The 13,322-nt window shown below is 46.4% G+C and overlaps 1 protein-coding gene across 2 annotated transcripts in view; it reads left to right on the forward strand.

The window, feature by feature from the left end:
* The window catches only part of Clic4 (chloride intracellular channel 4), a 56,609-nt gene extending 43,694 nt beyond the window's left edge, over window positions 1–12,915 (forward strand). For both annotated transcript variants that reach the window (XM_050153939.1, XM_050153949.1), the window contains exons 4-6: window positions 4,973–5,079; window positions 9,167–9,348; window positions 10,226–12,915. In XM_050153939.1, coding sequence (XP_050009896.1) covers window positions 4,973–5,079; window positions 9,167–9,348; window positions 10,226–10,390 — 454 coding nt within the window. In that variant the 3' untranslated portion in view covers window positions 10,391–12,915. The remainder of the gene's footprint in view (window positions 1–4,972; window positions 5,080–9,166; window positions 9,349–10,225) is intronic.
* Window positions 12,916–13,322: the final 407 nt, after the last annotated feature.

The raw sequence follows: 13,322 nt of genomic DNA on the forward strand, positions 1-13,322 counted from the left end.
AAAGTGTTATTGGTTTTCTTTTAGGCTTTACTGGCTTAATTAACCTGAAAATATTTTTCTTTTTGTAAAGATGTATTTTTTTTTTTTTTTTTTTTTTTTGGTTTTTTCGAGACAGGGTTTCTCTGTGGCTTTGGAGCCTGTCCTGGAACTAGCTCTGTAGACCAGGCTGGTCTTGAACTCACAGAGATCCGCCTGCCTCTGCCTCCCGAGTGCTGGGATTAAAGGCGTGCGCCACCATCGCCCGGCTATTTGTGTATTTTATGTATTTGAGTGTTTTGTCTACATATGAGAAGATGACACTGGATTCCATTATAGACAGTTGTGGAACACCATGTGAGTGCTGGGAATTGAACTCAGGACCTCTGGAAGAGCAGCCAGTGCTCTTAACCACTAAGCCATCTCTTCAGCCCAGAAAATGTGTTTCTTTTTTCCTAACCCATCATTTCTTGCCAGTTGCTTTTGCCTTTTCATGTCCAGATAATTTTCCCAGCGATACGGATTACTGGGTCAGATGGTTCCAAAATTAGTTGCTCAGCTCCGTCCATCTCCCCATCAATTCATATCCATCCATCCATCCATCCATCCATCCTCCACTCATCCATCCATCCATCCTCCACTCATCCATCCATCCATCATCCACTCATCCATCCACTCATCAGTTCTTCAATCAATCCATCTTCTTTGTAGCTATTAAGACAGCAGAACAGCGTGGATCAGCAGAAACGGAAGCTTAGCTCCTGTTCTTAAAAAAGCACAGCAGTAGCCAGGTGTAGTGGTGCACACCTTCAGTTCCAGTGCTTGGAAGGCAGAGGCAGGCAGATCTCTCTGAGTTCAATACCAACCTGGTCTAAAATGTGTTCCAGGCCAGTCAGGGCCACAGAGGGAGACACTGTCTCACAAAACCAACTGCATACAATGAAATACAGGTGGTGATACAGGAATGGGTGGAGGGAGGTTTGTATGGAGAAGAGATGACTCTTACCTAAGCTTTACTTACTTTTAAGCCGGTGTGCAGCAGGTGAACAGAGGAGTGATGAACATTTTGGGGCAAGAGACTGTATTGGCTAAAAGGTGTTTCTTTTAAGGACCGTAGAAAGGAAAGATGTGGGAAGCCATCCTTCTGTCTGTGATTAGCCCGATGTGTGTTGTGAGGAGAACTGCCCCTGGGTTGCCAATTTTGTGCTAAACCTAAAACTACATTCTCTTGGTCCTGCTCTAAAATACTAAAAGTTGGCTAGCTCTTCTCTGTCCTTGCTTCTTTTATCTCTCTCTCCAGTAGTCCCGGTGGCCTCTCATTTCCTGAGCAGTTTCTACAAACACTGAAAACAGATCCTAACTCCTCAGCCCATGCATCTAGTTTGGATGTCCACAAACCACAGCCAAGGCCTCCCACAGCAGATAGGGAGGGCCCTCTGGACACTCAGCTAGGAACAGACGTCTGACTTCCTGGAAACGTCTCTGGATTGCTGCATCATAGACACCTCTAGATCTCTCTGTTCTTAAGTCTGTCAGCTCTGAGGAAGGTACCGAATTGGCAGCTTGTTCTCAGACCGCTGATTGAAAGTGATTTCTCATGTAGATCATTGTGGTGACCTTAGATTCTAAGTGGAGGGGCATTTGGAAGATATATCCAGTCTCGATGAAGGAAATTATTTTGTTGTAAACTATTTCTGAATTGCTCATTCTGTGCATTTTTCAAGAATATTTTAAGTTTTTTTTAAAGATTTATTTACTTATTATTATTATAGTGTTCTACCTGCATGGTGCACACCAGAAGAGGGCACCAGATCTCATTATAGATGGTTGTGAGCCACCATGTGGGTGCTGGGAATTGAACTCAGGACTCTGGAAGAGCAGCTGGGTCACCTCTGCAGCACCAGCTTGTTCTTTCATCTCCGTTTTATTTGCGCAGGTGCAAAGCTGCTGTAACTGGAGATGGATTTTCTTTCGATCCAAACTCAAAAGTCTTTCTATTCTAGTGTTTGTAGTGTGCTAAGTTCTTTCTAGAGTAGTTTCTTTTTCTTTATTTATAGATAACCTGAAGAGTTTCTGAGTAATGTTTTATATAGATAGCCTTTTTTTTTTTCCATCCTTTGTTGAAATATGAGCGGCGGGGCTGCGTCCCCAACACCCCAGCCGCTTGCTAGCTTATGCCCGAAATAACAACACACAAACTGTATTCATTTAAGAACTGCTTGGCCCATGAACTCTAGCCCTTACGGGCTAATTCTCACACCTGGACTAGCCCATTTCTAGTAATGTGTGTAAGCACCCCAAGGTGCGCTTACCGGGAAGATTCTAGCCTCCATCCATCCTGGCGTCTCTGCTCCAGCGAGCAGAGCTGTCGGGTCTCTCCGGGAGCAGAGCAGAGTCTGACCTCACTTCCTCTTCCACCCAGAATTCTATTCTGTTTATTCCTCCCACCAATGCTTTAACCTATCAGGGCCAAGCAGTTCCTTTATTGCTTAACCAATGAAATCAACAGATTTATATATGACACTCCCACATCAATCCTTCTTCCTCCTTACTCCTCCTTTTAAAAAAAAATAAGGTCTAATGTAGCCTAGGCTGGTCTCAAACTCACTTGTGGAGCTGCTGTTCACTCCAGACCTAACAGGGCTCTTCCTGCTGTTTGTACGCTGCCCTGTGTATGGGAGGGGGCTGGGCAGCAGAACTGCCCTAGCAGGTAGACCAGCCTGTCCTAAAGCAGCAGTTGGAACTGTGAGCACTAAGATGCCACCCCTGCAGGGCAGGTGGAAGCGCGCTGGCATTTCCTGAGATGTGGCCACTAATGCAGAGCTGAACACAGAGAGCCTTTCTGTAAGACTCTGCAGGCTCTGACGGCTTTCTCTTGTCTCCCGGGGAAAGAATTATTGTTATTAGTTATTAATTTAGTCATAGTTAGGGTTTAGATTTTAGTCTTATTTTTATTTTAATTAAGGAACTACTTATCCAAAAAGCTTTGAAATTTGAGGTTTTAAAAGTTATGTTTAGTGTGTATGTGTGTGTTCCTGAGCGTTCTGTGTACACCTGTGTGTGCAGGAGCCTGTGGAGGTCTTCAGAAGGGGCTAGGTCCCCTGAAACTGAGTTAGAGGTGGTTGTGAGCCTCCACATGGATGGAGGAACTGAATCCGTGTCCTCTTTTGCAAGGGCAGCAGATGCTCTGGGTCACTGATCGTCTCTGGTTTACTGAACTGTGCTTTGCTGCTAGAGATGGACGGTTAGGGCCGAAGATGACCGATGTCAGTGTGTAACTCCAGAGGCATGCTGTATATAAGATAGGCCACTTTATTTTGTTTTGTGGCTTCTAATTCACTATCCTCCTGCCTCAGCTTCACCAGAGTGGGGATCACAGGTGTGCACGGGAGTAATTTTGCACACTGGGCTAGAGGAAGACATGGGTGTGCTGAAGAGGCGCTGTGCTCTCCGCACTGGCTCTGCTGGGATGCTCAGTGTGGTCTTCACTGTGAGAGCTGTTGATGACTCTGACTCTGGCACCTTGAGCTGGTTGTCTTCAGAGCCAGGAAATCCAGGCCTGTTGGCCTTGGGATTAGCTGTCTCCACTCAGGGAGAGAGCTGTGTGGTGGGGAAGAACATTGGTATACACATGTGATTCAGATAAACTCATTAGATTTGCTCACTAAAGCACTTGGTGTAATGTTTATGGGAGAAGTTTCTAGGGTTAAAAATTGAGAAATTTGGAGACTGGGTAGACTTATTAAAAAGAAAACCAGCTGAGTTTTTAGAGGATAGACCTTTACTGAATCCACAAAAGCAAGCAGAAGAAATGTAAATAAACCATGCTGATTTCAGCACTCAGGCCAGCCTGGAATGCATATATGTATGTATATGTTTGTAAATGTACATGTATATGAGAGACAATGGAGTAAAAGAAAACATTGCCCTGTAATACAGTTTCTTTCAAATCTTGTTTCCTCCATTTTAGTTTAAGGGGACTAAGACCAGACAGCGTCCTCTAGAACGAGTTAAAATAAGTAGTTTAGTTGTGGAATTTTATCTGATTCTCTAGGGCCCTCCAGCTGAAGAATATTCTCTGAAGCAGGGCTGGGGCCCCTCTGAGAGGAAGCAAGCCCTGCTGAAGGAAGGAGGAGGTGACCAGCCTTTCCCCACTGACTTCCCATTCTAAGGAAGAATGGGAAGCACTGAATGTGTGTGGTTAAAATGTAAACACGTGTGCACGCCTGTTTAAAAACTGGTGTCGTGACTTTCTTAAGGATGAAAACTTGGTCACGGCACAAAAGAGGGTTTGGTATGATGCCTGGCGTCCTGTTTATTTACTGTGCAGCCCCACAGTCCTAAATATACCACAGCGCATTTAGCACAGGGAGTGGAGAGAGAAGCCGGGTGCTGTTTGGAAGTGAAACACTCACTGTTTTGTCCTCAGCCGGCTGTGGATGATCAAGATGCTTGACCAGCCTGGGCTCCTCCTGCTGTCTGGTTCCCTCATGCTGCCGCACAGGGCCAGGCCAGTGCCCGGCATACTAAACACCCAGCTGTGGGAGCTGTGTCTCCCGGCTACCGAGAATTGGAGTGTGCCTTGCTTTATTTCTTTGTGCTTCTTTTAAAGCTGTGTTCTGATAGCATCTTGGCACTAATGGGTGCCACACTGGATGTGAAGACGGAGTTGAGTACATTCCCTTTATTTACCATGAGAGCTCCCTGGGATGGCCTGTGTGAGAAGTCTCATTCTAGGGCACGTGTGTTCTCCTGGTCCAGGCCCTTAACACGCCACTTCCTTAGCATTCTTATCATTAAATGGAGGTGGGGAGGGGATGCCCTTTGATTGCCAAGAATATTAATATGTGAACAAAAACACCGTGCACAGCTTTGTTTCCTAACATTCAAAAACAACCATAGAAACAGTAAGTGTTGAAAGATGGCTGGTGACGGATCAGACTTCGGATAAATCTTCTGGAAGGATCTGTAACCCAGTGTCACCTTTTCTGTGTAGGTACTTAAAGCTGTCACCAAAACACCCAGAGTCAAACACTGCCGGAATGGACATCTTTGCCAAATTCTCTGCTTACATCAAGAACTCGAGGCCAGAGGCTAACGAAGGTAAAAAGTTTTAAATTGGGAGTCACAGCAGGAAGCTGAGTGTAGCCAAACCCCAAAGACAGTGTGAGCTATTAGGAAGCCAGTGAGCGTGAGGAGAGCGTGAGGAGAGCGTGAGGAGAGCGTGAGGAGAGCGTGAGGAGAGCGTGAGGAGAGCGTGAGGAGAGCGTGAGGAGAGCGTGAGGAGAGCGTGAGGAGAGCGTGAGGAGAGCGTGAGGAGAGGAGTTGCTGCTCTTCTAGGACCCGCTCCAGTGCCTGGAGTCTGGTAGCCGCCGTGGGGGCAGTCACTGAGCACACAGACCCTGAGGAGTTTACCCTCCAGGGAACTGGGGGCACAGGCAGAGCAGTGGGCAGAATGGCTGTGGTAATGAAATAGATTTAGCTTTGAGGGACTGCTTACTGAATCCCTTGTTTATTGTGGGTACCAGCAGCCTTGTGGTCCTGTGCTTTGTTGTGTACATGTATGCTAATGAATTCCTCTTCCCGAGCAGTTTTGGGAGTGGCCTTTAGGAGGTGGTTAAGACTCCTCAGCCCTCACATCTCTTTGCATCATAAAACTAGAGATTTTGTTTCAGGGCATTGTTATGGCGAGGGATAGTTTAGTATTATAGATACAATTTGTTTGTTTTAATTAAAAGATACAGAGTATGAAGCCAGACTGGGCTACCTGAAACTGTCAAAAAACCAAAGCAAAAACCCAAGCCCCAAAAATTTAGGGCTGTAACAGAATACAGACAAAAATCTGCCCTCTAAAAATATGTTGAGTCTGTTCTGGTTGTAGGCAGCGTGGTAGCTTGGGCTGGGGTCAAGGCTCTGGCAGCCTATGGGATGGAGTGGGTTGTGGGGATGATGAACAGGGCTGTTAATAACAGCTAACACCTAAGAGTGAAGCACTTGCTGATTTCCCTGTTATTTCCGCTCCCAACTATTCCGGCTCCTTTCTGCTATCCGGTTTAAGATGGCAGCATTTCATAATTCAGTGTGGGATTTGCCTGTCTTAGTGTCTGGGGTGCAGTGACTGAAAATCTTGTTCCTAAGCAGACGGTTAAGCTGGAGTCCCTTCTTCCCAGAGTGTCCTTAGCTCCCTGCGCGTGCAGGCTGCTGTGTCCCTAGAGCTGGCTTTTGTCCCAGGCCTGCTAGCTGGCCAGCCCCCTGTGCTTTTCACAGTTGTGATGTTTTTATTCTGTGTGCAGTTTTTGAGGGCTGGAGAATTGGTTGGATTTCTTTTACTGCATAATGGGGAGGACAGGAGAATAAAATGAGTTTTCCTTTGCCTTGGGTGATGGGGGTGGGGAAAGAGAAAGTGACTCACTTAAGTATAAGTTTGTATTCTATTTTTTATCTGTCAACTTGTTAGGGCCTTAAGTGGCCACCTACGCTGCTGTCTTTAGAGCGCTGTAAGCAGTAAGCAAAGGACTCAGCAAGCACTTAAAGCCGGAGGCTTTGTGTATAGCCAATGCCTATTGGTAAACGGGGATTTGAGTTGCCGAGCTGCTTGCTACATTTCTCCACAGGGACCTGTCATTGCCCTGAGGCTTTAGGAAACACTTCCAAATCAAATTTGAGTTGAATGCGCGCGTGCATGCTCGTGTGTGTGTGCTCGTGTGTGTGTGTGTGTGTGTGTGTGTGCTCGTGTGTGTGTGCGTGTGCTCGTGTGTGTGCTCGTGTGCTCGTGTGTGTGCTCGTGTGTGTGTGTGCTCGTGTGTGTGTGTGTGTGTGTGTGTGTGTGTGTGTGTTGCTCTTCTCTGTCTTCCAACTCTCACACGGCCGTTCACAGAGGTGCATTGTCGCTTCTCATTGATGAGTCTCTGCTTTATCAGCCCAGTAAATATTTGGAAAATCCAATGTATGTGAAGAGTTTAAAGACCCCTAGGACCTAATTTAGATGTCTAGGGAAAGTGGGCAAGGGCCAGCGCTTAGATTGCTATATTTATTTTAACAGCAGAAATGTTTATGTCACATCTAACACTTCTCTGCCTTGAATCTGTCCATTCAGATCATGTAAGTAATAGAGCAAGATTTGCTCATTGGAAAAGCTGAGGTGATACAGGGATAATTTTTTGTAATACGGCATTTATTCTTTGAGACTACCCCTGCACGCACACGATGTACTTTGATCCGTCCACTCTTCTCCCACTAACGCCACCCAGATTCAGCACCACTCCCCGCTCTTTCAACTTCATTTAAGAAACTTCTTGCTTTTTTTAAAATAACCCACTGATACAAAATCTGTACTGTTCGTCTATTCCTGGGTGTGGAGCATCCACTGGAGCCCGGGTGACCTACCAGGACCACAGCTTTAAAGAAAACTGACCCTCCCCCAGAAGCCATCAACCATCAGCAGTTCCTCAGCTAGGGATGGGGCTCAGGCGGCCCCCCCGTTCCCATGCTAGAATGCTGACTGGTTGGTTTGTCCTGCAATTTCTTGAGTACAGGGCTTCCGTCCTATCCAGAAGACCCTTCCTCCAGTCCCCTCTGACTCAAGGCTGGATAGTAAATTCAATATAATTTCAGTGATCCTAGGTGACTGGGAAGTCATTTTATGTAAAACTGTGTTGTGCGTGCTCACATTACTATATATTAATTAGAAAGCTTCCTGTCACTCAGAGGCGGAGGCAGGAGACCATGAACTGCACTACCTTCACCCCAGCGGAGGTCCAGTCCTTCCAGTCCAAACAAGTCTGCCTCAGGCTTTAGAAACCTTAGAAACTTTAGAAATAGGATTGTAGCTGCGGCCTCAGGGAGTTTTGGCTAGGGCTGTGCTGCCAGTGAGTGACTGTCCTTGAGCCAGATTCTTGAGCCTTTCCTCCTCTTCTGAGGTGGTGTCTCACTCTGTGGCCCAGCTCTCCTGAATGCAGATGTCAGGCTTGTGCCACCATGGCCAGCAATTCTATGCATTTTAATTTGCCACAGTTTCAAAATCTGTACCAGTTTATATTTTCACTAACCTCAAAATGTTCATTTCCATGGACTTCTGACTTACACGTCTGCATTTTTAAATTTTGCTGTATTTCCATAGCCAAAATGGTTTTTACTTTCATAATTAATTTTAAGTGGCATGAACTGCACTTACTACATTATTGAACTCTCTTTTTTTCTTTTTCTTTTTTTTTAATAGCTTCTTAGAGATGGGAAAGTAACAGCCCTAACTTGCAGAGTGCGTTCTGCTGGGTGACACACTACTGCCTCCCAGTGGTTAGTCTTGGTGTTTCTTTATCCTCATGACAAACGCCTTTGCCTGTGCTATATAAGCTTTAGAACTTTGCTAGGTTCATTGGCTAACACTGTTTTTGGAACCTTCTAGTGCCTGTTTGTATCTTTTTTCCATGGCCATCCTTTATGATTAATTATAAATTATTACTAATAATGATTAACATAAATTATTACTAATTTTCTTCTCTCCATTTTCACTGTTTTTGTTTTGTTTTTTGAGACATGGTTTCTCTGTGTAGTCCTGGCTGTCCTGGAACTTGCTCTGTAGACCAGACTGGCCTTGAACTCACAGAGATCTACCTGCCTCTCTGCGTTCCCGGGTGCTCGCAAGTGGCTTAGTCCAATCTCTGAAGCATGATAGTCCTCTTGGCTCTTGAGAAGACTGCCAGCTTTTCCATTCTGAACCAGTGCCTTGGCCAAGGAAGTCCTGTTCTTGGCCTCTTGTGTGACAAGGCAGGGTGAGAACCCAGGATCCCAGGCTTCCTGTTTATGTTGTCTGCTCAGGCATTGGTGCCTCTTGGCACATTTCTTCATGGTGAATCCCGAGGTCTCCAGTGAGCAGGATCATGCTCTGCTTCTCAGCAGGAATTTCTCCTAGCCGTGAATCAGTAGACTTGCTTTTCCCGCCTGCCTTTGCAGTTTTAATGTCAACAGGGTTGGGCTGTAGCATGTTTGTATGTTGGGGCGGGAACAGGACAGTTTGCTGGTTGGCAGAATAGACAAGACTCTCATGTGTTTCCGCCCTTGCTGGAACGATCGTGTAGCCAGGCTCCAGGGGAGGAGCCTTCTGTCTTGCTCTCGAGCTAAGGGTCTGAGTCAACATCAGCCCCTGCCCAGGGCTGGGCTTCCTCTTTGACAGTGTTCACATCTGTTTCAGCGCTGGAGAGGGGGCTCCTGAAGACACTGCAGAAGCTGGATGAGTATCTGAACTCTCCCCTTCCCGATGAGATCGACGAGAACAGCATGGAGGATATCAAGTTCTCCACCAGGAGATTCCTGGATGGCGACGAGATGACACTAGCGGACTGCAACCTGCTGCCCAAGCTACACATCGTCAAGGTAGGCCTGCGGGAAGTGGGGTGCTGCCTGGAGCAGCGCCCCCTCACAGAAGCCTTCCCCCACCCGGCCAGAGAACACACAGTCAACGCGGCCTAGAGCCAGTTAGGTAGGAAATAGAGGGCGGAGGATCAGAGCGCCCCCTCCAAGTCCAGACTGGACTTTATGAGACCCTGTCTCAGGGAAAGAAAGAATTTTTTTCTTGTGATTGAATAAAAAGTCAAAGATCTAATAGGTAACTCTGAACTGAACCAACACCATCAAATCCTGTCTGGTCATCATCACCCACCTGGCCCTTTTCATTGCCAAGCACCCGAGTTATTAAATGAGCATTACTCCTGCAGTAAAGATCTAAGGTAAGGAAAACAGTTTTAGAACCTGGCGTGCAATCCCAGCATTTGGGAGATGGAGGCACGAGAATCAAGAGTTCAAGGCCAGCGTAACTAACATGAGATTGTACCAAAAAACCCAGCCCAGTTAAACTAAAAAAGGAAGAAAAGAAAACAAACTTAAAATAGTATATGTTTAAAAACTAATAACCCAGTGATTATACCCAGCCACCCCCATGTGCAGGGCAGGCTGCCGTAGCCACTGCACATTGCCCAGTACATGGAGTAGCACGTGGTCCTAGTCCATGCGAGCTTAGCTGCTCTCTGTGTGTGCGTGTTCACCTGGGTAACCTTGGAGGCCAGAAGGAGGTGCCTTTCCCCTCTTGGTGGAGCTACAGGCAGTCGTGAGCTCCCTTCATGGGAGCTGGGAACAGATCTGCAGTCCTCTGGAAGAGCTCCTCCCCAGAATGTGTGGACAGAGGTTCATAGAATTACTAGTCTAGTGTGGCCACTTGGAAGGTAGATGTAACTCTTGATCTCTTGTATTTCAGGTGGTGGCCAAAAAATACCGCAACTTCGATATTCCCAAAGAAATGACGGGCATCTGGAGGTACCTGACAAATGCCTACAGCAGGGATGAGTTCACCAATACCTGTCCCAGCGACAAGGAGGTGGAAATCGCTTACAGTGATGTCGCCAAGAGACTTGCCAAGTAGACAGCACTTTTGAGAGCGATGCCTTCAGATTCCCCCCAAATACGCTTTCCTAACAGACTGCTCTGCCTCCTCTAAAGTAGAAGTGTATTTTGCATGAACATGCAGTTACTCAAGACTAGGATTAAAGCTAGACAAAGTGTAGTAGTCATCTCCAGTACACACTCCTAAGCAGTATTATTCTAAAGTCCTCTGCCCAGCCCACCTGCCCTGCCCGACGGAGGTACTCCGCCACCAGCACATGAGAGGCAGTTTGCCATCAGTCTGGAGCCCCGACCTTCATGTCCATTCCCTGCGTGTAGGTGACAGAATTTGAGGTGCAATGTTCAACCATTAGAATAGTAGCCATGACAACAGTGGCCCCACGCTGGTGTATAATGCATGGTACAAAGAATATTTATGTATGGGGGAGAGTTGTAGTACTGAATAGCGGATATGGGAGGATTGCTGTTGTGTTGGACACACTGTCTCAGTGTAGGCTGTGCTGGAGTGTGCTGTCTGGGAAGACCACCTTCTGCAGAGAGATTGCTGGTTTCTTGGTAGAAGCTTAATTTTACCTAAAATGTGTCATTTGTATAAATTGTAACATCTGATACTATGTAGAAACTGAGAGACTGAGTTCTGGGAAGGCACTCTCGATGATAAGATGGGTGGGTTCTGTCTTACGATATCTGCTCTGTGGGTTCACCCAGGACCATGCTTACGTTTGCAGCAGTATTGCTGCCTCCATTGTTAACAGGCTGTTTCTCTCTCTCTCTCTCTCTCTCTCTCTCTCTCTCTCTCTCTCTCTCTCTCTCTCAAGTTCATGGGGTTCAGGGTGAGCTTATTGAAGTCAAGTACACTTAACTCCTAAAGCAGGGTCTCTGGGGGACGGGGTGAAGAACGCATCATCTGGCCTATCGTAAACTCCCATGAAGCACAGGTCACATGCTCCCATCTCACCTCCATTGCATTAGACCAAGTGGGAGGTCCTTCTTGGGATACATTGTGGTTGTCATAGTGTGGATTTCCCACAGTTGTGCCTAATGTCACTTGCCACGCCAAGGAAACACTCTGTTCTTTTCTTGCCCTTTGTTCTGAGATGAGATGTTTCTCTGAAGGCCTGGTTGGCCTGGGACTTGAGAGGTGAACGAATTGGCCTCAAAGTTGTAGCAATCCTCCTGCATTTTCCTCCCAAATGCTGGGATTATGAGCCTGCACCATCACGTCTGGCTTGTTTTCTCATTTTTTAAACAAAGTCTAAGATGAAAGAGAATGAGTTTGGTCCCACCCAAACAAAGTGGACTTTCTACATAGTACCCCAGAGCCTGGTTGTGACTTTGTTATATTTTTGGTGTTTTTTTTTTTTTTTTTTTTTTAATGTAACTTGTTGAAGAAGTCCTGTTTCTCGCAGGCTTTCCGTCCCACAGTGCACCGCTTTAAGGTGGCCTGCTTTCCCCTTTGGTGTGCAGACAGTAAATAAATAAAAGTCGGCTCTGCGGAAGTGTTCTGACTCATAAGCAGCCCCTTTTCAAACTTACCAGGGATTCTCTTAGCACGGGGACAAGCTTTCGAGCGCACGCACCCCTGTGGCTCAGGGAGATGCCTTGGCCACGGCTTCACCCTTATTGCTGATCAGGGTGTGGCACCATCACTGTGCAGACACTGGGTGGTGATGTCTGGTTCCGGAGGGGGGTGGGACGTAGGACGACACTATCTTTTCTCCTTTGAGAAATGGTCCTGCCGTGTCTCAATGGGCAGAAGTGTCCCAACTTTACAGAGTGACAGCTTGTCCTTGGGTGGGGTTGCATCTTTCATGAGGAAGATTCCAGAGAACGAATGCCTCTTCTTTCTGCAAGTGGACGGAGTTAGTGGGGGCTCCCACCAGAGGCTGTGGCTGACGTGCCTACCCTTGGGTGTTTCTTCGTGGCTTCCTAATTTGCCTCCTGGTTGCTCTTGCTGTCTCTAGTTGTCCATCCAAGGAAGGGAAGCCTGCCTTGGTTTTGACAAAGGCAGAGCTGTTTTTCTCTGTGGAGCCAGTTTTAGATGAAGAAAAGTCAAACAAATTTGAGTTTGACAAAAGGACAGAAGCTGTAAGGAGGAAGGGCCACAGCAAGCACCTTCAGCTCCATCTGTGCAAAGATCGTGGCTAAAACCTTGAGGTTTGAGATGCTGAAATGTGACGTTTCCATGCAGTTGGTGCGGTGTGGGGGCTGAATCCAGGAGCCATCTAGTCTCACGTCCACACCTCCTGAGTGGAGTCTCCCTGCTCCTCAGTGGATCCTGAGGAACTGTTGTAATTATTATAACTTCCTTTGTTCTCTAGCTACGGATCTTGAGTACAATGCAAATAAGATTTTCTCGTAATATTAGCTTTCATAGCTCTAAAGTATTGAGCAGTTTGCATACCATTAAGAGACTGAGGGGTTTGGACACTCGGTGGGTGGGTCAGCGCTAGGACTTAGGCTTTTGTACTTCAACTGAGTTAGTTTTCTGGGACCTCACCAGAGGCGCGCATGGAGATAGGTTTTATGTCTTCATGCTTTTTTTTTTTTTTTTTAAAAAAAAAAACCCTATTTAGGAAACATCTACAAAGTAAAAGTGAGGGGAAGTAGAAAGTGTTTTTTTAGTGAAGGTTTTGGTCTACACCTTATCAAGCTGTAAAGGACTCACCAGTTTCTTAGGCTGCAGTAATCACCATTTGGTTCAGAGAGCAAGAGAGAGAGCGAGAGCATTTGTTAGTGAAACTCACAGTGGACTTCTAAAGGTTCATCTTTACAATTATCGGGGGGGGGGGCGGACTAAAATTATTATATTGTAGAAAAAATTTAAGTCCCAAACCATAATGCTGAACAGGATTGGAATATTTTTTTGTAGAGTTCCTGGGGGTAGGAATGAAAGCTCGTTTCAGAATGCTTGCCTCTTCTTTCTTCTCTCTGGAACATCAACACCAGTA

Source organism: Alexandromys fortis, unplaced genomic scaffold (genome assembly GCF_014885135.2).
Source record: "Alexandromys fortis isolate MF-2015 unplaced genomic scaffold, M_Fortis_MF-2015_v1.1 scaffold_26, whole genome shotgun sequence".
Lineage (NCBI taxonomy): Eukaryota > Metazoa > Chordata > Mammalia > Rodentia > Cricetidae > Alexandromys > Alexandromys fortis.